The sequence below is a fragment of the Colius striatus genome, chromosome 4, assembly GCF_028858725.1.
Source record: "Colius striatus isolate bColStr4 chromosome 4, bColStr4.1.hap1, whole genome shotgun sequence".
In the NCBI taxonomy this organism is placed as follows: Eukaryota; Metazoa; Chordata; class Aves; order Coliiformes; family Coliidae; genus Colius; species Colius striatus.
In genome coordinates this window covers 47,152,676-47,179,872 of record NC_084762.1, presented here as the reverse complement: position 1 = coordinate 47,179,872, position 27,197 = coordinate 47,152,676, and the positions used below count along the sequence as shown (strand labels likewise).

Sequence of the window (27,197 nt, the reverse complement as noted above, 5' to 3'; positions counted from 1 at the left end):
AAGTGAAAAAAGACTCTTCCATTCCAAGACAAGGACATGGGCTTAACCTATGCACAGGCAGCTGACTTTGTAGCAAAACCATTCTATAATGCTTGCACAAATTGTTCTGGCAGCTCTACCAGATAATTGCCTCACAGACTGCCTCAAAATCTTTTTAGAATTTAGGCTTCTCTAGGAAGAAACTCAGCCCTCTCTGGTCAACTCAGCCATGTCCCCAGGCAAGGACTTGGGGTGCACTGGGGACTGGACTGTCTTAGCCTCACTTCAGTGTGCTCAGGATTGCACAGCTTTGGTATGTGCTTGCCTATATAAATGAGCAGCTATCCCCATTTTGAGTCAGTTGAAGTGAACATAGCAGTGATTCTGCTGTAGGAAATCATTCCTTCTCCTGCAGACCAGTCCAGACAGATCAGAGATGGCCTTGCAGACAAAATGGGCTTGGATAAGAACCAGGATTCAATTTCTATCTGTGCTACAGATTTCCTGTCTGGAGCCTGGCTAAGTTGTTCAGATCTCACATTAATTTCCACTGTTTGCAGTAGGGATAACAGTACTTGCCTTATTCACGTGGGGATTTTGTGGATAAATACATTAAATGCTTATGTAGTTCTCAGATGTTATTGTGAAAAAAGAAAAAGGTTATACAAACCAACCATCAAGTAAATCCAATATTCTGGACTAGCCTTTACTTTGTGAAGCAAGACTATACTAATGGGTAATTCAAACTTATCCTAATAGATGTTCATTACAAAACACTCCTCTCCCGAGTTAAGTATTTTGTCTACTGGTAGACAACTGCTGAGTGCAAGAAGTGCAATGAAATATGTCAGCAGAGAAACTATGCTAATGTGATGCCACCCTTGTCTCCATTTGCTGCAGAGAACCAAGAATTTGTTAATTCAAATTGTTTGGCTCAGTAGATTTGATGTCAAGACTTTGCAAAAAGATGGGTACAATAAAAACCAATTTTGGAGACTGGTATCAGCCTGTCTATTGATACCTCACTCTTCATGGTTTGTCAAGGAATTAGTTCTAGTCTTTGGACCATTTAAAGAATTTAATGTGAAAAGTGACTGAAAAGTAAGTCACTGATGGCAGTGACTTATTATTAATGCTAGTAAGGAGTTTCCTTATGGGAAAGGAAAGGAAAGGTTACAGCCTTATAAGTACATACATACCAGTCAAAAATGGTGCTGAGCAGGAAGGCCTGGACAGGGCTCTGGGTGCACTGACAGGCCCCTCACCCTGCCCAGGCTCACCCATGGGAACAGCTGGCCCCTGTGGCACCCTGATGTTCATCTTGGGCTATGTTGAACCAAACTTTAGATTTCATTGGAATCCACATATTTTTTAAAAAGTCCATTCCATTTCATAGTAAATATTGTCTGCTTTCCTCGGTTAAGCATGACAGTCCTTTAACACATTTTTAAGAAACAAACTATTTCTTTAAACTTATGGGAATACAGGTGCAGAATGTATGTCAGGGTCCTATAGCAAATAAGTTTAATGATACTCTGAATAACTGGTTCAGCCTGAACTCTATGTGAAAAAGCAGCATCAACATCATACCTCATTATTGAAATAAAAAAACAACCCAACTCTGCAACCTTTGAAATGGTTGTATGTCCCATCTGAGATGAAATATCCAGAGTAGGTTTGAACCAAGCAGATCAGGAGCTGTAGAAAGCAGAGCAGAGTATTCTATGGGAATAAACAGCATATACTGGAATAGAGCATCCTAAAACATGGACATGGCTGCCTGAAATTTTAAGCAGAAAAGCTTCTTGACAAAAAAAACCTGCAGTAGTTTAAATAAGATGAGATTCTGAAGCAGCACTTCTCTCCCACACAAGGGAGAATTTTTTCCCCTTCAACAAGCGAAACATCTGAAAATGACACCACAGTTCCTCTGTGGGCTCTTCAAGCCCTTGTCATTCTGCACTCACAGAGTTCCTGGTTTGGCATTTCATAATATGTGGCATCCCATGAAAGCCTCATGTTTCACTGGGCACATGGAGTAGGTGGGCAGCTGTGGCATGTCAGGGAACATATAGAGCAATAAATACAACCCATAGCAGTCAACAGGGGGCTTGGACTAAATGATCTCTAAAGGTCCCTTCCAACCCCTACCATTCTGTGACTCTATGATTCTACAATTTCAAAATCAAAATATGTGACTTCCATCTAATTACTTATTTTCATTCAGTTCCTCTCATTCATTTTTGTTTAAGTTAGTTTCTAGTTTAATTTTGGCCAAATATCAGTGAAAAAATATTTACAAGCTTTCCTCTGGAAGTCTCCCTGGATATAAAAGGCAATTAAAATCTTCTAGAAGATAATCCTGGAAGTTGGATTTCCCCGTAGACCTGAATGGAAGTTCTTCCATGTGAAATACAGGATAAAACTCTTAGTCCAACATGTACTTCTGTCATGTCTGATACTGCCCTTTGCTGCTATATATCAACAGTTGTTGCCGTTATTATTCAGTATTTGAATGAGGGGGGGAAAAAATCTTTGCCAAGAAGTATGTAGGATGAGAGAGATTTCATCTAAGGGTTTTAAACATAAAATGGAATAGTACGGTAGCAAAAAGTGATATTCACCATTATTTTGTCAGGGCAAATAATTTCTTGTGTACATCTGCATCTGTAAACATCCTCCTGAAGTCCTGCACCTGCCTTTGCTTTGAACCCAGATGCATGTTTGGAAGAAGGTATAGATCACTCCTGAATGATTAATGCAGCAGTAAACTGGAATCCATAAATGGGAATTTACAATTTCGGCATCACTGTCTTACAGAAAGAACGTTCTTATTACTTCTCTTCCCTTGTGAGTGAGCTTCATGCTATTCTGAAAATAAAACAGCAATGTTTTTTTCATAAATCAATGGAAACACGTTTATCTTCATTTGTGATCAGCCCTTGGCTTTGCCATACCATTACTGCTTTACTGCAATGCAGCATTATGCGGTAGTAGAAGGGGGAAGTGTTTGAGAGAGATGCAGAAGCAAAGTCATCACTGCTCATATCATAGACCTGGAAGAGTTAGAGTAGGTCTAGTCCATCTGTTCAAAGCATAAAACACATCAGAATAACACTCAAGACAAGTGTTTACGTTGTCCAGCTTTTTCTCAAGGCCTATATGCGTAACTGCAAGAAAAATCAATTATACAGCTCCAAATACTCTGCCACACTGCATCTAGAATAATATTAAAACGTTTTCAGAATAAGAATAAACTTTGTATTTCTTTCTAGGAAGGAGCAGAAAGCCATCAGAAAATGAGATCAGATATACGAATATCGTGCAGCTGAACCCAATCCCTTAACCCAGCTAACTGTAACATATGACGAATTTTTCTAATCCAGGTATGAACATCCCCTGACTCAGCAACAATATTTCTAGATATACCATGGCATATATTTTCCTGAAGATAAATCCCAACTGTATTAATTAAATCTGACACAATAAACTGTCAAAGGCTTTCACAATATTTCACAGAAAGCCACACATGCGCAACTCTCTCTGGCAGTAAGGTCAGATACTGCTTTACGAAGGAAGCTAAGGGCTCTCTGCTGCTGATAGTTTCAGAATATCCCTCAAAGCCAAGGCAAACAGAAATTTGAGAAGAAAACAGACTTTTGAGGTTCATGTTGTCTGCAAAGGAGACATCTCTGTTACTGATCTATGAAGTTACTGCAGGTTAAGGGCACTGTACTTCTGAAGATAGCTATCTAAGCACAGATTTTATGTGGTTTTGTTAGCACTCTTAATGATCACACTTTTAGTCAGTTTATATCACTTTCCTGAGTATATCTATATGCATAAGCTTCTTGCTTAAGCCAACACAGACACATCTACTTAGACTGGGTGCATATACCAACATAACAATATATCAACATAAAGAGACTTCATTTCTACCTTAATACCTTGCTCTCCATCCTCATATTCTTTAGCTACACATATCCTTCATCATAGACAGGACTGTAACACTCTGTCTTGCTGGAAAGTTACTTAAATGGCATTGGGCCTGATTTTTGCCTCACACAATGGATCTACAATGTTACATTTTTACTCAGTACAGTAAAACTTCTAAGTGTTTAGGAGCAATGAGTAAAAATTGATCATCATCTGTTAGCATTTCCCCACTTCACATATCATTCAAAATCTGTGACAACATTCAAACCTGTGTTAACTGCTGGTCTTAGTAGCCCAGGCAGGTACAGGATCTTATATAAACCACTATCTACACTTTTAACATTTGCTGTTCTGAAGCAGATAACGGTTTTAAGTCAGGCTGTGTTTTATTCAACTGAGGATTGTTTTGTTAAGTAGTTCATCAAAGGATGTTCTTTGGGGAAACTGAAGTAGTAGAGGTGTTTTGACTTTTTTTTTTCCCCTTGAAAGCTGTAGTTTTAGTCAAACATGAATTCTGCTGAATAAGCTCTTACTGCCTCTCCCTTGCTATTTCATTGCAAGAGACTTGCAAATCAGATAAATCCTTGGAAGAAGTAGAGAATAACACAGTCTCTGTTCTGTGCTAACCCAACACAAAGGGTTATATGGCAAAAAGGCACCAATGCAGCATGAACAGAATCTCTGAACACATGAGAAGATGCTAGCAATCAACAAGCTTCATCTCACACAGTCCCCTCTCATTCTCTATGAGAGAGAGAGTGACTGGTTTTCATCAGGTACAGATCTGTTTAAGCTCGCTCCTTTCCTTTTACCCCCAAGCAGCCCATTTTTGAGTATTCTGGAGAAGCAAGCATAAATGTCAAATTACACTGAAGAACAATTTCTCATCATCCTTCAGATTTTGGTAAAAATTTTGGTAAAAAATTTCCCTAGTAATTATTAAAAAAAATAAATCAGTCCCCCTAGACTTGAAGAAAAGCAAATCCTCTGCCAATCATTAACAAAGACCTGCAGATTAAAGCACAATCTTTAAGCACACAGCTTCCTACTTGCAGCAGACATCAGTTCCTGCTGCCAGCTACGATGCTAGAGCCAGGCAAGACCAGCCGTACAACTTCCCTGGAAGACAGGCTAGTTTGCATCTCTGCAAAAGAAGAGAGCATGTTGTGAGGGAAGGATGTCTCTGAGCAGAGAGTAACACTCACCACCAGGGAAACAGCATTTGTCTGAAATGAGGTGTAAGACCATTGTAGTTTGGACATCAACTAAAACACATACTCTTCTAATACAATTACAAACAAGAGTGCTCAGTTGCCTTTAGACTGGAAATATTACAAGATTTCCTTATTGTGTCAACTAATAACTTCTGTATAAGCTAGAAAACACAACAAAAAAATAATATCTGGGATCATATGGATGCCATAAAACAGATAACATACTGATGCTTTTTTCTTCATGAGAAAGTATCATGAAAAGCAAGCATGTTTACATCTGCCACACAAAATTAATTGCTAATACCAAAGTAATGTGGTTCCCAACCCCAGGCAAGGACATTTGATACTTTCCCCTTGAAATCATTATGGCTTGACCATCCTTCTTAACTTGCTTTCATTATGGAAGCAGTATTGGTGGAGAAAGAAAGAAAAAAAAAGCACCCTCACACCAGCTATCTGACCCAGTGATCTTCCCTTCCATCCTCTCTCCTGCTGGAAAGGACCATCACATACACCATCCTTTTGAGATTTCAGATGTCTCTGTGAATTTTTGTGATGAGCCTCTTTTGGAGGCTGTGTCATGCTTTTGGACTACAGCAAGCCAAGAGTTGCTGATTGCTCTTGCAATCAATCATTCATGAAAGCTGAATCCAAGAGAAGGGAAGACAAGGGGAGTGGATGCTGGTAGATATGAGCACGTCTCTTCCCTCTAAGAGTTCTACAGTCAGGGTAGAGCGGTGGCATGTCCCAAGTCACATGGCAGGTGAGAGTGCACAGTAGCCATTCCAGTCAGTGCTAGCTGCAGCTTTTTGCTGGTTCTGCCCTCTTAAATCAAATGACAAGGCTGCAAATGACAAGGAAGTCCAACTCTGCCTGTTGGGATATGGCCACAACGACATTATAGCACGTATTGTTTGTCCTGCTGCAAGGATCTGAAGTGCTAGTTCTGAACTAGGACCCCACTACAGGAAGTTTTTTAAGCTCATAAAGCAAGAGGCCAATTTCTCTCAGAACCTAAGTGGTTACCTGACCTACAGGTGTGTAGAGATCGTAATTGTGGATTTGCAGGATTCTGTAACATGTAAAGACATGGAACCTTTATCCTCTAAATTCCTCTATTACACGTTACCACAAACACCACAAAAATTACCACAAGCAAGTATACCCCTAGTAAAATCACATAGCATACACATATATAATTAACAAAATTAATATCAACAAATATATATCAACCTATTAAAAATTACTATCAGCAATCAATAATATAGTATCCATCATTACTAGTACCAATCAGTATGTAGGACAACCAATAACAGCGGCAGTCAAGTAGCCAAGATTACTACAGCTTATCATTAGTGAAACAAACTTATCCACAATGTAACAGTAGATATATTTCTGACAGATTACTTCTATGAATATATATAGAATGGTAGAGGTTGGAAGGGACCTTTAGAGATCATCTAGTCCAGCCCCCTGCAGAAGCAGGTTCACCTAGATCAGTTTTTTCAGACTATTTTCCATCTCCTCAGATGATAAATTGCTGTTGCAGTCCCTTGTCTTGCACTTATCAGTGGTGTTTGTGGATGTCTGATTTCTAGGTATCCTGGATGCATGTCAAAGAGTCCAGTTGCACTCTTCAAGGATGCTTTTCTACGGTTTACAGGACTAGTTCCCAGGCTCACAGTTCTAGGCTGTCAGTCTTTTCTCTGTCAGTATTTCTGAGCAGACAATATCTTTTGTTCAGTAATTTCCTCTTCTAACCTGGCCGCCTTTATGGTTGCTCACATTGTTGCCTAAATGGGTTCTTTTTAATACCTAGTAACATGCTAAGAATACAAGATTTGACTCACATATCGACATCACACTCAGTATGAAAGTGGCTAAAAGGTTAACATTTCAGATTAAAATCTCCAAGTATGAAAGAATAAATTGAAAAAAGGCCACACAGAGAAACATCTGATATGCAGAGCTAGGCGAAATCCTTTTCTCTCAGAAATGCCAGAGCTCTAACAAAATGACTTTGAAAAGTTCTGACCAATTTCACCACTAAGCATTGCACCATGGCTACAATTTTCCAACCTGCAAAATTTAAATATTTACAGAGTCTCCAAGAACTCAGTGATTCCTCTACTTTATTTGATATTTTAAAGCTAAACATACATATAAATTACTGCAAAATCAAGACCAGATATGTGAATGAGAGCAACCATGAGCAGGGAATCTCTCTGAATTAATGAGCATTCTTACACTGAGATCCCACAAACATTACCTTTCCCTCTTGCTTGACTCACAGAACATTCAGACAGCAGCTATGACAAAGTGTCCAGCACCTTTCTCTGGTCCAATCTGTTGAGCAAACAATGCATGTCCACCAGTGTCATCCACAGTCATTTGATACTTACCGATGATTCAGTTTCTGTTAAATGATGTTTTGTTTGCCAGAGATGAAAAAGACAGCAGTGATGATAACATAGCAAGAGGAAAAGTCACTGATACTGGGAAAAACAGGAGGAATCTATATTGGTTAAAAATTACAAAGGAAGTAGATGCTGAAATGTGTGGCTGGCATCAGATACCCACATGGAACTCTATGTGGTCCTGTTCACATCCCTGTGTTGCCCACTGTTTTGCTGAATGAAGGGAGTCAGCAGAAAGGACATAGACACCAGCAAAAAGATTAATTTCACTTACTGTATACTTCTGAACATTACAGGAAAAATAGGATAAACTAAAAACAGGATAAAACATTCAATTACAGTAATAAACTTATGACACTCTTATTCTTAAGCAGCAAAAAAAAGCATAAGCAAGGTAATGCACCTAATGATTACTACGGGGAAATAGAGATAGCGATTAAGAAAGATGCGTCACCAACTGCCCTATTGATATGTTACCATCATCCAGATCCACAGTCACTGGATAGCCCCAGTTGCAGCGAAGATTTGGAGAGCCTGTCCCAGCAATTGGGAGCCCCTATGCAGTGTGTCTACTTGTAGGTGAGGTCTCCAAAGTACTTGCAAGAGGATCCAGCTTTTTGTATTACTGAATAAGCAATACATAACCTCACAGGCAGAAGATCTGGCATTATCCTCCGTTGAGATACCACCTGAAACTTGGCCAAGGTTTCAGAAGGAACCAAGAGAGTTTCCTTATCTTCTGGGTTTTTCAGCCTCCGTGTAACTTTCAGTTGAGGCTGACCACCTGCTTTCCCAGCCTTAAACACCAGCTCCTGCACACACAGGAATAGATACATTAAAAACTCATTAATACATTCTCACAGACATTTTAGCTACATCCTTCACTAATACTTAGAGACTTTATTCTCATCAACAGTTACATTTTGTCTAAGCCACCTCTTTGGCTAATGCTTGCACATATTTCATTAATGCAACTTTTGTCAGTAAAGAAACTACTGTCTGTGAAGATGTAGCAAGTGCAACTATGCAGGGTCCAGCTGGAGGCCAACTATTATCCAAGGCCTGTTTCCCAGGCCTTGGCATATCAATGCCTTAGCACCAGATGCGTTCCCAGTTACCAAGAATAAAAATAGAAACATTTTGTGAAGATGCACAACTTATATGTGTTTATTACTATCCTTTTCACAACAGCATCCTCAATGTGTTTTACCCAGCAGTGTTGCCTGTCACTGGTGAGCTTCCTGTAGAAGCCTCAAAAGCTGTTGACAATTTCTCCAGTGTCTCTATTGACCACAAGAATAAAAAAACTTTGAAAGCATGTATGACTGCAAAGTATCACAGCATTTACAGCCTCATTACAGCCAAATTCCTGTAACAGAATGACTGTGAGCCCTTTCCTCAGTTGATCATTTGAGAAGTAACCATTTCTGACAGCCGATGAATCCAAAGTATCAGCATGGAACCATCTACTTTGCACCCAGATCTGGATGGCCACTGTCAATTTAGTTGCATGCTCGTGTTTCATCTTACACATGCATGTTTCCAATGCTGATCCCTTCTTATTGGGGGAAAAAAATAAAAGGATTACAAAGGGCTTTCAAGATGAAGAGTTCCTCTTCTATCTCCTCCCACTCTGCAGAGGAAGAAAACAGCCAGCCTGGACTGACAGCCCACAATGTTGTTAAAGAGACAGAGGCCATGAGATCACATCTCTGAGGAAAATGGTTTTTCTATAAATGAGAAAACCTTCATCTAACATCCCTTTCAAGCAACTGCTGCATCTCCCCAACTTTTTCCAGTACTTGCAGTCATGTTTTAGTTCCCGTTTCCTCATAAGGTATTCTAATTCTGGCAGTGGGATAATGGCAGTTGTGGCCCAGCTGTTTCAAGTCCCTAAGACTCAGTGTTGTGGCAGAATTCTGTTTTTTCTCTGGTCCCACATACTACTACTCAACATCAATATTCCCAGCCAAGTTTTTTGTTGGGGTAAACCACAAGCAAATCATGTCTAGCAAACTGCAGTATGTCAGAGGAAGGACAGACACAGTATGAAACCTCATGCCAACCATTGTTTTCTTTAACTGCGTGGAATAAAAATAGTCTTAAGATTATGACTCCAATTCACTACAGGTCCTTTCCAACTCCTATCATTCTATGAGGTCTCCCTTGTTCAGGGTTTTTGTTTGAGACCTGAGAAATCACTATCAGAACTTCAGTTTTGTAAGAATCTTTTTGTGTGAATCTGGCCAAGACACTTTGCTTGCTCGTGTCTCTGTTCCTCTGCTGCTCCTACCTGCACCGTGGGAGGAATATCCCATTCCACCCCACTTTCCTTGGATGTGATGAATCATGTACTGCAGGGACTGAGGTCATCTCTGCATCTAAGCAGGTTGTAGCAAGCACATTTCACTTGTGATGACAGAAGAGTGTTGAGCATCTTATAACAGAGCAGGTGATATATAGACTCCAAACTTAGGCTGACTAAAAATAACAGTTTATCTTTAAAGAAGCTTAAAATAACTAAGTATGTACTTACCAGATTGCTAATGTGATTGTAAAAAAAAAAGATTAAAAAAAAAAGTAGGTGTTTCTGTAAGAAATAATTACAAAGGTAGATTGAAGGAGGAAAAGGCATGATGATATCATCAAGTCACAGGTTTTGTGGGTGTTCAGCTGATGGCTTAGAGGGTTTTGACATATTCATCAGTGCCAGTGAAATGCTAGGCTTGAGTGGCAAAGACAGAATTGCTCGTTCTATGGTCAAGTGCACTGACTGTCTGAAAGGGCCCTAGAAAGTCCTAAAGCACTGCTGCAAAACAGCTAGAAGTGGAAGTTACATCTGCTATGAGAAAGGAGTAACAAAAACCAGAGAAACTCACACGTGTGCTCAGAGGGCACACGTGCTTGTAGAACATCATCACAGCCGTATGCTGACATAGCAAGCAGCTCCGCCTGAGAAAAGCCTCCTGCCTGTCCTTCTGCCTGTGGGTACCAAGGTGTCTGGGATGCAGCAGTCCAGCGAGCTGGAAGGTGGATGCCACTGACTGCCACTACAATCCTTAGAGGCTGAAGCCAAGCCCTTACATGGGCTGTCTGTGGTGGCTACCTGTACCTCCAGCCACCTGGGCTGAGCAAGGCTGGGGCTGGTGGGGTTTCCTAGATCAAGCTTCATGCTATCTGTACATAACAATTGCTACACTAGTCTTGTTGCAGCCAAATTGCTGTGTGGAGCCCACAGGCTTTACTCATGGTTTTCCATTTTTTTGCTGTAGCTCAGTTGCCAAATGTGGGGCAGAGTGGGAAACTACTGCAGGTTGTTCTTAGGAAATCACCTCTCCAAGCTCAAGATCAGGAGTCAAGGTTGGTAGGCAATGCTAAAAGCTGCCTGTCTGAAAGGAAATTCCTAGTAGAACAAACGCTAGATTCTGGCTGCTGCTCAGTCATGCTCTTCAACTTGATCCTGGATGAGTCAAAATACATCTTTTACCCTTGTCTTCATTTGCCATCCAGAGATAATGAAAATGATCTCATTTGTGAAGTGTCTGAGAGTGAGAAATGCTATATATTAGGTAATAATGGTTGTTGGGTAAGGTGGCATATGCCTTGGAAACCTTAAAAGAGAGATGGTACCTATCAGTAGATTTCTGCCTATTGCCTGGCATAAATGTCTACCTTGGGATTATGAACCAATGAAGGTCATGCTACTTTGTTCATACATCAAGAGCATTTGCACAAGGCAGGCTGCATCAAAGTGCATGTGTATTCCATTGTCTTTCTGCATGCCATTTGTCATCCCTAAGCTGCAGAGAAGGTCGTTCTCTCTTACCTTAGTGATCATTCTAACTCAGGGGGCATATTTATTGCTAAGTATACACACACTGGCTCTTTGAAACACTTAGTAGCAGTCTGAAAAGGCTGGGGCCATTCTAATGACAGTGGTGCCAGAAATTACATTTAGCTGATTAGTAATCTACTTCTTACAAACTTAAACCACTCAAGCTATTGATTGGACTTCATTTTCATTTGGGAAAAAAAAATCTCCCCTTGCATATGGCAGGCTTTTGATAAAGGTGACAGTTGCATTAAATGCAGAGATTTTGATGCAACTGCCTTTTAAAGAATAACAATTAAAATGTAAATACAGGAACTATTTTCATTCTTTTAGAACAAAGGAAAGAATATACTATTTATAAACTACTAGCTATGGTAGTCATAAGCTGACTTGAAAGACAGAGCCATTCCAGGAATGAAATTAAAACTCCAACAATAAGGATAGAGATCTAAGCTTGCTCTAACAAGACTGCTCAATTTACCAGGCACCTTCCATCTACAAAAGTAAATGATACGTAAGGCTGGTAAAGGCTTCTAGTTCTGTGAATTCTCATGTGTTCACGCTGTTAGTGCACAGTCACTAGATGAAGACATAAAAGCTGGTCCGTTGTGGTAAAGAGTGAGTGCCTAGGTTAGAATTGAAAGAATGGTGGGTAGAGGGATGTAAGGGAGGTAAGTCATTTATTTGCCAGCTTCCACTCTAAGGAATGTGAGCCAACGCTCTTGTCATTCCTTGGGAGCTCTTCAGAAGCGTGGAACCACAGACTTTGCCTCCTTGCCAGGACCAAACAGGGGCATAGTCATCCACTGTCTTGGCAGCACAGCTTCAGCTTCACCATCAGTGGCATATCCCACAGCCATTCCATGCTTTTTTCCTGACAAAGTGGTCAAAAGATTTGATGTGCTCCTTATTTGTGGCGCTTTTATCATAGGAGTCGCGCTGAACTACTTATGCTTTGTTTTTGAAAGAGTAATGCCTCCTTACCCAGCAAACTGATGCGGAGAGAAGGTTCACCAGCCATGGAGCCTCTGGAAGCCTGCACCAAATGGGGATAAAGGAGAATGTACTGAATGAATGGTGAATGCAGCAGTTTGCACCTGTTGAAGTCCAGGAAAAAAGCAAGTTGTTTGCATTCACAGGATGGTTTTTCGGGGCCAAATGTAAGATGCACAGATCTATCCATTTCCCATTATGTATTTATCAACAGCCTCAGATAGCCTCAGTAACCTGGCAGCAGGGCACAAAGCTAGAGGAGTGAAGTGCTCCTTCTGGGAGTAGCTTCTTAATAAGAAAAGCAATGCTTTCACAGCAGTCAGCTTCAGTGTTGGCACACAACTAATTCATCAAAGGTTCTTGTATTCAGACTTCCCTTTTAAATTTCCAGTCTGTTCCTCAGACCCTGCTATGGTAACTGTCCTCTCACCTTCAAGAAGGACAAATCAAAAGCAACGTTGGCCATCATGTGTTTCTACTAACTTAAAGTAAATGAAATACTATGAGGAGATGGATGTTTTGCAAAAGAACACAGTTCTATGAATGATGGTGTGGTCCCTCAATAGTAGTTACTACAATTAGACAACAAATTTGCCTTTATCTTAAATGTTTGGAAAAAACTCCAAATACACTTCCTACAAGTGGCATCTGTTTGCATGAACTAACAAGGAAAATAAGCTCAAAGAGTAGGACCAGTAAAGAACACACATCCCATGGGTGATGCCTGAACTCTGTTCAAAGCTCCTAGGTATGCTGTACCCACATGAAGAGGGTGAAAACCTAATACAAGATCCTGCATCCACATACATCCACCAGGGAAAAAATGCAAAGTCTAAGTCTGAAATATCACCACTCCTGGGCTGAGTTCGAGGCAAGCACCCCTGTCAGTCTGGGATCCAGTGACCACTATCTGGCATTTTTTAACCAAGAGCCGATCAAGGTTCACTCTTACGACTGACCACAGAACAATGCTTGAGACCCAACTCCTGTGAAGGTGGCTCTACTAGGAATCAGTCAGGGTGAGCTGACCAGAACCACCAGAGCAGAAGAAGCTCTTGGCATTAGCTTTGCCCCCTTTCCACCAAACACAAGGGAAGAGATGCTCCTCAGTTCCCCTGTAAATTTCCACCTACTTTTCAAACTATGATGGAGGAGAACAGTTGACACCTGCTATGCCACACCACTCACCTATGTCCCTCTGCCCAGGGAAGATGGGACTCAGCAACCACTTCACACTCTCTTCTCAGATGCCAACCACCTGTATAAGATCCATCAGCCAGCCAGGATTCTTTATCAGAGCCCGGGTTTCACACTTGAAGCTGTTATATTGGAAACAGATACAACCACCCCATTTTCCCCCTGTCCCCAGCTTGAAAAGAATATCTGCCAGATACGGGCATCAGGAGGTCTCCCAGCCCTGCAGGGAGTGCCAGCCTCCTGCCATGCCTGGAGGGGCAGTAAGGGCCTTGTTCCTGCATTACGAACAGGCTGAAGTAGGAGCAAGATGCGCAGCTCTGCAGCCACCTGCACTCCTAGGCCTCTGCACAAATGCAGTCCACTTATTTATGGCACAAGATGATAGCTTGTGGACGAATCACAATTCTGTACTTAGTTATCCACACAAACCTGCTGATGGTCCCCACAGCAGTTACTCAAATTTAGTCGCAAATTCCTTAGCAAGATGTGAGAATTGCAGACTCCTGTTTGCAATATGCTGCTTAGCCAAATTGAGTACTCCTGTGGTTTACACTCAACATGACTTGCGTGGTAGAGGACAGGTGGCACAAATATAAACACCTACAGCATCTTCACAGGAAACTTAAAAATGGCGAAGTTTATTAGATTGAACGGATCAAAATAAATAACAAAAGTAGGGGCTCATTAAGTGGAGTTGTTTATATTCGTTTATGTTCATTCCAGCTGTGGCTAACATGTTTTAGAATTCTGGCTTCTGAGCAAACTCAGAAGACTTTTTTAATTGTATTTTTTTTTTTTTAAAGTGAGACAAAAAAGAAAAAAAAAACCAACCAAAAAACATCTTTCCAAGGCTCCTTTTCAGTGGCAAGAGCTGCACGCAAGCTTAGTGAAACGACAATTTCAAGGCTGCATAAGAACGCATAAGGTTCTTTTCATAACACTTTATGCTAAAACAGGGATGTATTTTATCTAAATAGTAGGACTGCACACATTTTTATGTTCATAAATTTACTCAAAAATAGTAAGAAAAGATTCTTCAAATACTACAGAGCTTGAAACAACGCATGACAAACAATCTGCAGGCCGAGCATGCAGAATGGGCATCACAACGTTCTGAAGGACAACTGGGACAGCACACGTTACCAGAAGTTACATGATTTTTGTTTTCATTAAAAAGAGTGAAACATTAACTACATTACAGGAAATGCTAAAAATACAGTAAACTTTGCAATTTGTAGGTTCTATAAGAAGAATGGGTTTAGTGCTGTTTTAGTTATTACTGAAACCCAAACAGTACTAGCTCCTTAACGTACAGTGGCACTGTATATACATGTCAGGATGTGCTGTTTGGAGATACAGACAGGTAACATTCAACAAAGCTGAGATAAAACATCAGCTGTCACAAGAACAAAGGTATAAAATTCCCTGAAAAATTCCACGGAAGTCAACAGTGGCTGCTAATACCAGATAAAGCAAGAAAGAGGAAATGAGTTTGCCCTGCAGCATGGCAGTGACTGTCAGCTGAGCCCATGCTTGACTTGCTCTCACAAGAACCCCGTCTGTCTATCTGTCCCTCCGGCAGTTGGTCTTAAGTCCAGACAGAATTGTTGTAGTCCCTTCCTGTCATGGACTTCTGAACTGCTCTATCAAAGGCCTTCCTTTTCACAGCTATAACACACCATGAACTCAGCCATCATGTATGAAAGTACATTAAAATAGTTCACAGGTAAAAAATACACCCGAAATTCAGGAACGTTTTATTCCCCTCCTTTCTCTCTCAGTGCGAAGGTCACTCTGTTTTCGTCCCACTCCCACCTTCTCCCTGCCCTCCCCATCCCAAATAAGCAGATGCAATCAAGGAGAAATTTATTTTGAACCAATTCTGCAAAACAGTTCAACAATGCCATACTTATAAAAATACTTAGTTACAGAATTAAACTTATTACTATTTATATAAAAAGTGTGAATGTGAATTTTAAACTCTGTTAGGGTAAGAACCACACCAAGGTCTTCAGGTCAAACAAATAAATTTCCATAAACATACAAACTCTTTTGGAGAAGTCTTATAATACACAACCATTTACAATGAACACGCTCATTAAGTTAGTGTTTTATTCCTTTACTATACAAGTGTTATTACAATGAACTGTTTCATTCGGTAATTAAAAATCCAAACGATGCCAGCGTCATTTTTGGCATTTTTTTGTTATAACTGTATTAATACATAAACTCATATGATTGCGTTATTAATTTTAAAAGATTTAGAAAAAAAAATGTGGGGTTTGGGGTTTTTTTGATTATTTTGTGTGTGGGGGTTTTTTTTGTTTTATTTTTGTTTTTCTTACATAAAGCCCTTTAAAATTTGATAATCACACACGTACAGGTGATGATGAGGGAAAATGAAAAATGATGGCACCGTTCTTACAAAAATCTGTCTGGGAGTCAGATTCAATGTTGTGTAAACCCATGAAGCACGTTAAATTTAGTACCAGAACTGTACTCCCAGCTTTTCTGAAATTCATCTCTTGGATAGCTTTACAATGATAATATGAATTCCAACCTGGTAGTGAAGTAAGAGTTTAGTGTTTCAAAAAAATCAAAGTACATAAGCTGGACCATAAATTCGAGAACCTCATGCAAATCGTTGAGTAAAAGGCATGATGTTATTGCTTGATATGTCAGTAGCCAAAGAAAAAAAAAGTAGATGTAGTGTCAGCTGGGCCGAACGCCAGCAAATTTCAATGTCATCATACTCGGACAATATTAAATATATTTTATCCCTTTAGCTTTTAAACTTTCACATTTTCTTTTCTTTATTTTTTGTTAAATAATTCTGCAGGAAGGGCAGAAGTGGGAAGAGCAACTGCGTGTGAGTGTTTCTTAATAGTCAAGAAAAGCAAAAGTGCAATCAAATCCCTGAACTAGTGACAGCTACTGTTTGTGGCACCCACCCTCGTTAACACATATAAGCCACATGCAACAGTACCAAACCTGTCTTTGAAAAAGGACTAAAAAGTGGCCATTTACCAGCTTCAGTCCTGCTTTCCCGGTGAGCTTTGTTCAGGTTGTCTTCCCATACAAAAGCTCGCTGTTGGATTGGAGCATAAAAGATTGAAGGCTTTCCCCTCCCCGATTGTATTACATAGCTTCAAGTTCAAATATCATCATACTTTATCAACACAATTTTATAAAATATTACCTCATTTTCTAGTTATCTGCATTATTCTCAATTAGCTATGCAGAAAGAAAAAAGAAAAATCTGTCATGCTACTTTCCAGTTATATTAATACAAGTATTAACACAGTGCATTATGCTCTCTAATTTCACTATTGAGGTCTACCACTCAAATCAAGTTTGTCGTTCGTTCTTCCAATTTCTCTTTTAATCTGCCTACCCTAATTAAATCCATACAAGAGAAGGCTCAAAGATCAGGACTATATATCAAATACAGTTGTACCATCTTTCTTTTTTTTCCCCTGAAGGGTGGGAGGCACACATACGAAATTTCGAACACTGGGAGTTTCACGGAACTGGAATAGAATTGCTTGGTCCCATAAAGTTGTTCTCCTTCAAAAATTTCTTACCCTTAGATCACCAATTCCAGACAATTTGCTCTTCAGTAGAATGACTATCAAATGTTGGGAAAAGAAAGGATTTGAAACATTGTTTTTTTCTGCTATTGTTCACACCAACACTCATTTTTCTATCCCGTATTTTCAGTAAGCTTCCTTTGGACCCTGAAAATAAGTTGGGAAATAGGAAAAAAAATAAAAACATGTCATTGGTAAATTAGATTATAACACTTTAAAAGTGGTTTTGTGCAACTGCATTATGAAATTCCAGTTTGCCATTAAGAGCATGCAAAGGAGCAAAGATTTTCTTTCCTTGATTCCTTACAGAAGTCAGGAATTCTTTGCAAGTCTTTTACATTTGGCAGACTTGTGCATGTTACATAGACTGTTGGCTTATAAATTGTCTCCAGGCTGGTACTGTGGTTCTGTAGCAGTAAAGTAGTCCTCCAAGAAAGACTGTATATATTCAAACGTTGGTCTCTCATCAGGGTCCTTCTTCCAACACAGTTTCATTAACTCGTGGAGAGACTCTGGGCAGCCTTGCGGGCAAGGCATCCTATAGCCACGTTCCACTTGCTCCAGAACTTCTCGATTCACCATCCCTACAAGGAAAGCATTTTTACCTCAGAATGACACTATGTAAAGAATACTTCCCCAAACTTTTTCAAGCCCCTCTCCTGTCACAAGGCACGTGAAACTACCATAACAGAACCTTTAATGAATGCACTTTAGAATAGATTTTTTACATTTTGCATGAAATATGTTTTCTGACAATTATTTTGATTCCTCAATATGCAGTCCTCCTGCCATCTGCATGCTCTCTCATTCATAGAATGGTAGGGTTGGAAAGGGACCTTTACAGATCATCTAGTCCAATTCCCCTGCAGGTCCACCCAGATCAGGTCACATAGGAACATATCCAGGTGGGTCTTGAAGACCTTCAAGGAAGGAGACTCCACACCCCCCCTGGGCAGCCTGTGCCAGGGCTCCCTTACGCTCACAGTGAAGTAGTTTTTCTTATGTTTAAATGGAACTTTTTGTGTTCCAGCTTCATCCCATTTCTCCTTGTCTTGTTGCTAGATACCAAAGAAAAAGGGATGTCCCAACTTCCTGACACCTACCATTTAGATATTTGTAAATATTAATGAGATCCCCCCTCAGTCTCCTCTTCTCTAGACTAAACAGCCCCAGTTCCCACAGCCTTTCCTCATATGAAAGATGTTCCAGTCCCCTGATCATCTTGGTGGCCCTGTGCTGGACTCTCTCCAGACGTTCTCTGTCCCTCTTGAGCTTGGGAGCCCAGAACTGGACACAGGACTCCAGATGAGGCCTCACCAGGGCAGAGTAGAGGGGGAGAAGAACCTCCCTTGACTTGCTGGTTACACTCTTCCTGATTTGTGTACTTTCCCACTGCCCTGGGCCTGTCCTTTCAAAAAGGAAACTCAAGCACAAATACCTTCTGTTTGCTTTAGGTTCCATTCAAGGATGAATTAATTTGAAATCAGACCAAGAAAAAGGCATTTTATATGTAACAGAATTGCCTTACAAATTCCAGTCACAGCAAGATCTTTGACAAAATGTGTTACATATGTTTAGTTTCAAAACTCTGTCTAGCAGTTTCACCCAACCAATGCTCACTATAGCTTGGAAAAACATCAAAAGTAAAGTAGAAATTTCAGGGACAAACAGATAGGAAAACATAAGGATACTGACTAATCTGAAATGAACCATCAGACACGTTTACAAATGCTATTATCTTAAAAGAGTTTTTAAAAATATATCATAGTTAATCTTTAAATAAAACAAAGTAGCTTTGTGAAAAAAGGAACCAGTGAAGTGTAAGTTTTTGTCTCTGCTTGTAAACTGGGGGATCTGAAAGATGGCAGAAAAGCAAAAAAAGTAACTTCAGAGGCAGAGAAAACAAAGAAAAGAGAAATCTATAAATTTTTCCTCCTACCTGGATATGGCACTCTCCCCTTTGTTACCAGCTCTGTCAGTAAAATTCCAAATGACCACACATCCGACTTGATTGTAAACCGACCATACAATGCTGCCTCTGGAGCGGTCCACTTAATTGGAAATTTAGCTCCTACAGACATTGGAAAGACAGACACTTAGTTTTCCCTTGCCTTCCTTTCCTGTTCATTTGCTGCACTTCAAAGTAAGTTATAAAGAATATCGCACTCAAAAAGATTTTACATGTTGCTTTGTTGACAAAATTTGAGGTAGTTTAGCATTTCAGGATTTCAAATGGGAAATCAGTTTCAAACTAGGGCAGCAACTACTGGCAACAATTTTTTTTAAAATTGATTCTTGTATTTAGTATATTTCAAAAAGTGGAATGACTTTCAGAATCTGACAATGTCAGGAATCTCAGCTCTCTTCCAACTGGGGCAAGTTTTATTCCCCCCAAAACAATGATTTTTTTTTTAAACAGTAGCAGAATGACAGATAATTTTGAACATTAAAACATTTATTAAAACCGCACTTGGGCAAGGGGGACACCTAAAGACAGGTGTGAAAGCCCACTTACATGTGCATCTTTATCCACCAAGACAGAATACACAGGCATACTCTGCTAGAAGTAATAACGTAACTAATTTGAAGGTAACAGGTCTTACTTATTCAGTAAATAAACCAGCCTTACCTTGTCTTGCAGTGTACTCATTGTCCTCTATTAACCTTGCTAAACCAAAGTCCGCTATTTTACACACAAGATTGTCTCCTACAAGAATATTAGCTGCCCGGAGATCCCTGTGGATGTAGTTCATTCTTTCAATGTAAGCCATGCCATCAGCAATCTTAAAAATAAAGTTTTATTGAAGATTATTTTTCACAACTATATACATCATCTCTCCAAAGCATTTAGCTGTACCCTTTTATCTTAGTTCTATCTCACTGTGTAAGCACAGGAAGTATACCACAGCAAGACAGCAACGTGACAGCAATTGTGACAGCAACGATTAGTATATCTGGCTATACAGTGTCTGCTAAGTGAGGACTAAGCTGTTTCTTTTTGACAAATGGCAAACCTACAACAGATGACGCAAAAAGAAAACAGCATACAGTAGTCAGAGTGTTCAATAATTACATTTAGTTGATATCATATAGCTTTAAAATTCTCATTTAAGCAAAAACACACTTTTCTTGGTTTATAGAACGTACCTGAGCAGCCATATCAACCAGCTGTGGGAGTTTTAAGTACTTCCCTTCTCCCTCTTTAAGGAAGTCTAGCAAGCTGCCTGTAAAAGATGAAACGTTTTTTGAGGGGGGTGGAAAATTCATTAGACTTGAACTGAGACTTTTTTTCCCTAGACATTACACCTTACACAATCATCTCCCAAAATATGTGTGTTTGAAAACATGCCATTTAACAGAATACCTGACTCAATGGCTATGCCTGTAGTTGACTCTGCCTTGAGAGTTAGTGCAAGTTTTATCCAAGTATTTTGGTATCCATTTCAATAATTCAGATAACTGAATCTTCATAAAACAGACTGCTGTCTGATGGCTATGTGGCGATATGTAAGGATTTTTTCCCAATATTCCTGGTATCAGTGCCTCTGAACTGCAGGTCATGCAGTGGATTCATGGCTATAGCCTTGAAGCAGATACCTCCAATGTAGTTTTAGTCACCGACTGTATTTTTTCACTGAAAGTAAAAGTGTGGCCAGTCAGACTCACATTGCTATTGATATCTGCTGTGCTGTTTGCACAGACTTTTCCCATCTTGGTTCACGAGCTCACAGGATCAAAGCAAATGCGTCACATTGACCTCTCTAATAAGTCACCTACATTGGAGAAACATTTGGGTAATGTGCAGTTCTTACCCATCTCTTTTCCTTGTAAAAAGAAAAAGAAAATGTTGTTCTTCTAACTGTGAAGTGTGAACCATCATAGAGGTCTTATGTTTATTGGTAAAGTGTCAGATGTTTTTCAAATGAAAACAGAAGCTTCCAATTGCACTTTGAATCCATAACTCGCTCAGACAAACATGCAAGTACTTTTCCAGTTCTTCTGGTTTTGCAAGATAACATCCCAGTTCTGCTTTTAATCTTTACTTTTTCTTAAGCAAAACTCTCTAAAGATTTTTTTTTTAATGATTGCCTTGCCAAAACCCAATTTCTGAACAATGAAAACTGATTTTGTATGGCAGCTCTAATATGTGATAAAGACTGTCTACTGTTTTGTAGTAACACAATGCAAAAAGGACCTTTTAATGTTTTTTATTCCTTTCTTCCTTTTCAAATTTCCCCCAATGCTTAAAAAAACAAAATGTGGGAAAAAAAACCCCCACATACTTGTGGCAGAGTACTGAACACAAGCAGCTGTTCTATTGATGTTAAACATTGTTTCTATTTCTTTACCAGGATAGCAGAATTTCTCTGTGAGGTAAACAGAAGCCTGCTTTTGTAGAACTGAAATAATTCACTTGAAAAATCTGCTGCTTCTTAACATTAATATGCTTATGATGTTTACTTCTACATTCAGCCTAAATCTCTAAATCTCTCTTTTAGCAGTAGGGGGAGGGGGGGATGATCCAGAGCAAGGGAAGAAGGATGAAAAGCTGAAAACAAGGAGATAAAGGAGGGAGTCTGGAAAAAAACTCTCAACTTTAAAAAAAAAATGTACTATTACATTGCTGGAAAAGAACAACTAAAAAAATCCAACAAAACTCAAACTCAACTGATTCTGTTGCTATGAGCATAATCTGTCTACAAGCAAGCACATTCACATAATAATATTCCCAGCTACACTATCCAATTTAAATGTAACAGGCAACACACACTGAAAAAATGGGGAGGAAAAATCCTCACCAATCTTGTGAGGAAGATTAGCGAGGGTGACACAGATGTGCAAAAATATCATGCCTCCACCCACAATCTAAATCAGAACTGCTTCAAGTAGGTCTAAGCGTTGCTCATTTTAATGTAATCAAAATTACCACTTATACTCCAGTCAGCTTAAAATTAACATTAATTAAAAAATGTAATTTGTTGCTTTTAAACGTACTTCAAACTGTTTTGTCACACACCTTTTGTCATGAATTCAGTGACAATGTAGATCGGTTCCTCAGAAACAACAGCATAGAGCGGAACCAGCTTGTCGTGCCGTAATTTCTTCATGATCTGAGCTTCCTGCAGGAAAGCTTCTGGCATCATTGTACCAGGTTTTAGTGTCTTGATTGCTACTTTTGTGGTTCCATTCCACGTTCCTAGAGAAACAAGTTAGGTTTTATTCTGCCTTGTAATACCAAAGAGATTTTCTGCTCAAACTCTTTGCTTTTTATTTCTGTTTTGTTAACTAACAGTATCACTATAAATTAAAACTATATTGAAAATAATTTTTACTTTTTATGTGACCGATTGCAATTGGTATTTTTTTCTCCTCAATTCTTTATCAGATTCTCTTTTCAGATCCCAAAGCTTAGTTACTTAAAATACTATTAAAACATTCACACGGACAAATGAAAGGTGTCACATTAAGCTCTTACCCATCCATACTTCACCAAAACATCCTTGGCCTAACTTAACTTCCAGCCTCAAAGATTCTCTAGGAATTTCCCAGGCATCTTTTGCTAATCCCTGTGTTTGGGGTTTCACAGTGGGACACACAGTTGTTAGCTTATGACACAGCCCATCAGCATGTTCTGAAAAATGGAAAAAACAAGCTTTGTTGTTAAGCAGGGGTAAGTACGACAAAAGATACAACAAAAGTATCACACAAATGTTGATAAAGGGAACTTGTCCGTTTACTGATTTTTGAAATAAGAAATCGATTTTACAACTGCAAATTTCAAAAGCTACATATACAGTTTTTCTTCCTGACACAAGGTAGCATTGGGACACTAGAACTTGGACTTACCTCTGTAGTGTTTCACCAACTTCTGTAGAGATTCAAATTGTGCTCTGGTTGTGATATAATATCCACCATTGTCAAGTTTTCTGATTTTGTAGTGTTTCACATTATCGCCTCTGACCTCATCCCAGTCACGTATGGAAAGGGAGTAAGCACCTAGGAAACAAGTCATACTTGGTTCTTCATGAAAAATTTAAAGCCCTATTTAATCTGTATCCCTCACTGTCATTATACACATACAACTGTGCACGGGTAAAACGTGACAGACAATAAAAGGATCATTATGTCTGTCTTGCCAGGTAGTAGGTGGGGGTGGGAGAGAGAGAAGGTATACATAAACACATACCTTTAGTGGTTTCACTCTCTCTTACTAAGAAAATACCACGCTGGTTCCCAGGATTTAAAAGTAGCCTTTCTGCATCCTTCCTGCCCATCTTACCAAAATACCACCTAGGAAATGTTAAAAGGCAACATGTGTAAGTAAAAGCTTCCTGTGCTTTGGCAATCATATAAATACAGTATTTAGAAATCTCAAGCACTGACAGGACTACTCATATCCCAGAGCAGATACAGGTCAACAAAAGTATTGACATCCATATAATCAAAAGATTAAGATGATCTATTTCAATATAATTCTAACTTCTACTGTGTCATGGGTTTATGTGGAGATGCTTTTTGCTTGGTAACAGGGGGAGGGAGCTGCAGTGTTGGTCCCAGTAAGCAGTTCTCAAAACATCCCCACCTCCAGCCCAGCTGGCCCAATCTGGCACCTCTGCCATCACTATTTAAGAAAGAAAATCTGAGCCTGAAGAGGAGGTGGAAGTATGGTACAAGTCAGAGGCAACCATGTGAGTGCCACAGTCAGAGAAGGAGGAAGAAAGGAGGAGTGCTGGACTGGAGACTCCTCTGCAACTCATGGTAAAAATGCAGGCTGTGCCCCTGCAACCTATGGAGGGCAATGGCAGGACCGAAAGTCCCAGATAGGTAGGAGACTTGCATGAGGAGGTGACCATGGCGCAGGCTGTGCTGGAGAGCCTGTGGGCTGCAGAGACCCATACAGGATCTGCAGCTCCTCTCCACCACCTGTGTGGGTCTCCTGTTGCAACTTCTACGTTCTCTCCATCTCAGTATAAGGAGCACTTTTGCTACTATTCATTTAGAATCAGCTAATACTTCTCTATGAGTAACACTTCATCTTTCTTGCATCATTCTGATACTGAAAAGAGCGCAGATGTTTTAAAACACCTACCTTTTTTCCTGCATTAAACTCTTTCACAAAAAGGAATTTCTGCTCCCATGGTATGCTCATTCCAATGAACAACTGGTACACAGCTATGTTCCCAGCCAGTGATAACTTTAAGATCCTTCTGCCTGAAAATCCCCAGACTTTGGGGTAGCACTTACTTTCAACCCTCAAGATTCTGTGATTCTAACTGTATTTTATTTTGATTGTGTGCCTCTGAAGTCACAAAGTGATGCAAAGTATAAATTTCAAACATTTTCAAGTCACCACCATAGCTAGCATCAAGCAAAATCTGGCTTCACAAGCACTGGGAGAAGAAAACTAGTATTGGAAACTGCTGCAATAGAATGGTTTTTGGGGGAAACATTTTGTGAATGAAAAATGTAGGTGAGGGATTATTTTATTTGACTGTGAATAGAATGGCATGTGCAATCATCTGGGAATTTGAAACTCATTCTTACTTTTTATTGTACTTGCAGTTTGACTGATTAAATAGATATGCAAAGTTAGAACTCAATATGAGAGTACATATCCTTGAGTCAATTTGGATATAACCTATATTCTTACTAAAGCAAACTGACACCCTAGTTAATTACTTAATGTGAAAATGCCTCTTCCCCAAACTACTACAAACATTTACAAACTATATTGTAAAGTGCTATTTTATGTCATTACCTATAAACTAATAGTAGGGCTTACTTGTCCTTATTACGAGCATTAAACATTTATATTGTGGTATCATTCACAAGGCACACAGATAGCACGGATCCTGTCACAAGCAGTTTGTGGCTTCAGGCTCAGAAAAGATCACTTTAAGAAAATCCTAGCAACCTTGTGTATTGCTTTTGCACTTGTAACCCCAACCACAATCACAATGCAAAACCTATAAACACTACCAAAGTAAATGAATGTTGTCGTAATATTTAATAAAAGTAGCACTTGTTCTTTAAAACAGTTTAAAAAAGCTTCCTCACTCATCAACCCCCTCCCTCTCGCCTGCAGTTATCACATATACCTATGACAAATCCCGACACCCTGTTTTGCCAGTCTGTAGAAGCAATACTTTCTTTGCAGAAACATTGCATTCTTCATCTGCAAAGGGCTATTGTTTCCATTCTACCACCACTGCAGCTGTAACAACAATATGCTTTCATTGCACAGTTTAAAAGGAAAATCCTCAACTTTATGTTAAAAAAAAAAATAAAAAATCTGAAGTCAATGATTTTAGATGCAGCTGAAACTCAAGGGCATAAAAATATCAAAGTGTCTTCAATGCAATGACTTCTTAATAGCAAAGAGCTAGGTGAGAGTAGGAGCAACATGCTAAAGTCTCAGCTTGAGAGTCAGGAAACACCTTGGAAATCAGACACTTTTCCCAGGAGTGAAGCAGCAAACACAGAAGTGCACATGCAGCCCATGTATGAGGGAATTGCTTACTGGCAGTACAATGCCTGCATATTGAACCAAGAGCTGTAGAGTTCTCTATTTTTAGCACAACAAATAACATAAATCCCTTGTAATGAGTATAACCTGAAACTGTACCCCAACTCACTATTCCTATAGTAATGTTATGTCATTCTGTTAAGTGCTCCGAGATCCTTGTTTGTAAATAAACATAGGAAGTGCTGCTACCCAAAGCAATACAGTTTTCCCAATCATAGCAGTCCTTAGCACACCTAACAGTTTTGTCACCAAAAGTTGATACTAGATTAGCAATAACTGTCCACAAAAATGTATTTTTAGAATGTAAGATTAGGTGCTGTCAAGTGTATTGCTGATCTTTAAGTTTTTAACCTTTGCTTGCCAAACTGATTCGAGTCAATGGCGTGTGAACTTTTTAACTAATTAATAAAATCCCAATTTTTGTTCCACATGAAATACAGTGCATGTCCCCCAACTCTTATCCTCTTTATTGCGTTCTCCCATCCTATTTCCTTTGCCCTTACATATAGCAAGCAGGCATAAAACATATGCATGAGTGTCCACATTCACTAACAATTATATCTTTGACAACATCCAAGTAACACAGCTATCATTTAATTAGTGGTAGTATCCTACTTTACCCTTAAATGTTACATAAATACCCTTAAACGTTAAAGCAATAGTATCACCACAGGGCACAAAGTACAGAATAGATAATAAGAACAGACTGATAGGATATGATGTCTTACTCTTCTGCTTGAATGGAGTCTGCAGGAGCTACGTAATTGCTTGGGATGTAGCCAGTTTTTCCTGTAGCAATGGATCTTGCTTCCCACCAGTCTCCTTCCCTGCAAAGGAACAATGAACATATGAACAATACATCATTCCCTAGCACATATCTTCATATATGACAAGCACATTAAATTTATCTAACATGTTATTTTAATTACAAAGCCATCTAAAATAGTTTGTGCTGGACCTAAAAATATTTTTCTTTTCACTGGAAACAACATGAGTGCCTCAATGGAATTTTGCATTTTAAAGATTTGGATTTGGGCTTTTTCTTTAAAATGTTAAAGGAATTTATCAATATATGCAAAATGCAATCCTACAGAAAAACTTTTATGGAAGAGATGTGTAAATAAACCTCCCAGTACTCTAGTCTTCATCTGCCTCTCCCAGATCATTCTGCCTGTTTACTGACAGTGAGCAATAAAGGGAGCAGAAATTCAGCAATAAAGGAAACAAAAACTCAGCTAATAAAATTAAGAGAACTGCACAAATGAAAACTGGTACATTTATGAACTAGAACTATTACCACAGCCAAAAGCTGCATGCAAAGAAATCTCCAAGGTGAGATTTCTTTTCACTAGACTTCTAGAATCAGGCTATAATATTTTAACGCTGCTGCAATTGACCTAGAACATCAAGCTACTCAAACTGGATTTATTGTGGAGGCCAGCTAGATGCACATCCTTGGGGAGATGTCCCTGCCTACAGGCAGTGCACTTGTCTCTGGCATCTGCAGCACAG

At 39.4% G+C, this 27,197-nt stretch overlaps 1 protein-coding gene across 2 annotated transcripts in view; it reads right to left on the bottom strand.

Moving 5' to 3' along the window:
- Positions 1-15,417: 15,417 nt before the first annotated feature.
- YES1 (YES proto-oncogene 1, Src family tyrosine kinase) overlaps positions 15,418-27,197 on the bottom strand; it is a 47,204-nt gene continuing 35,424 nt past the window's right edge. For both annotated transcript variants that reach the window (XM_061994803.1, XM_061994804.1), the window contains exons 4-12: positions 26,414-26,512; positions 23,346-23,449; positions 23,006-23,155; positions 22,635-22,790; positions 22,176-22,355; positions 20,306-20,382; positions 19,788-19,941; positions 19,098-19,229; positions 15,418-17,742 (exon numbers count right to left, since the gene is read on the bottom strand). In XM_061994803.1, the coding sequence (XP_061850787.1) occupies positions 17,534-17,742; positions 19,098-19,229; positions 19,788-19,941; positions 20,306-20,382; positions 22,176-22,355; positions 22,635-22,790; positions 23,006-23,155; positions 23,346-23,449; positions 26,414-26,512 (1,261 nt within the window). In that variant the 3' untranslated portion in view covers positions 15,418-17,533. The remainder of the gene's footprint in view (positions 17,743-19,097; positions 19,230-19,787; positions 19,942-20,305; positions 20,383-22,175; positions 22,356-22,634; positions 22,791-23,005; positions 23,156-23,345; positions 23,450-26,413; positions 26,513-27,197) is intronic.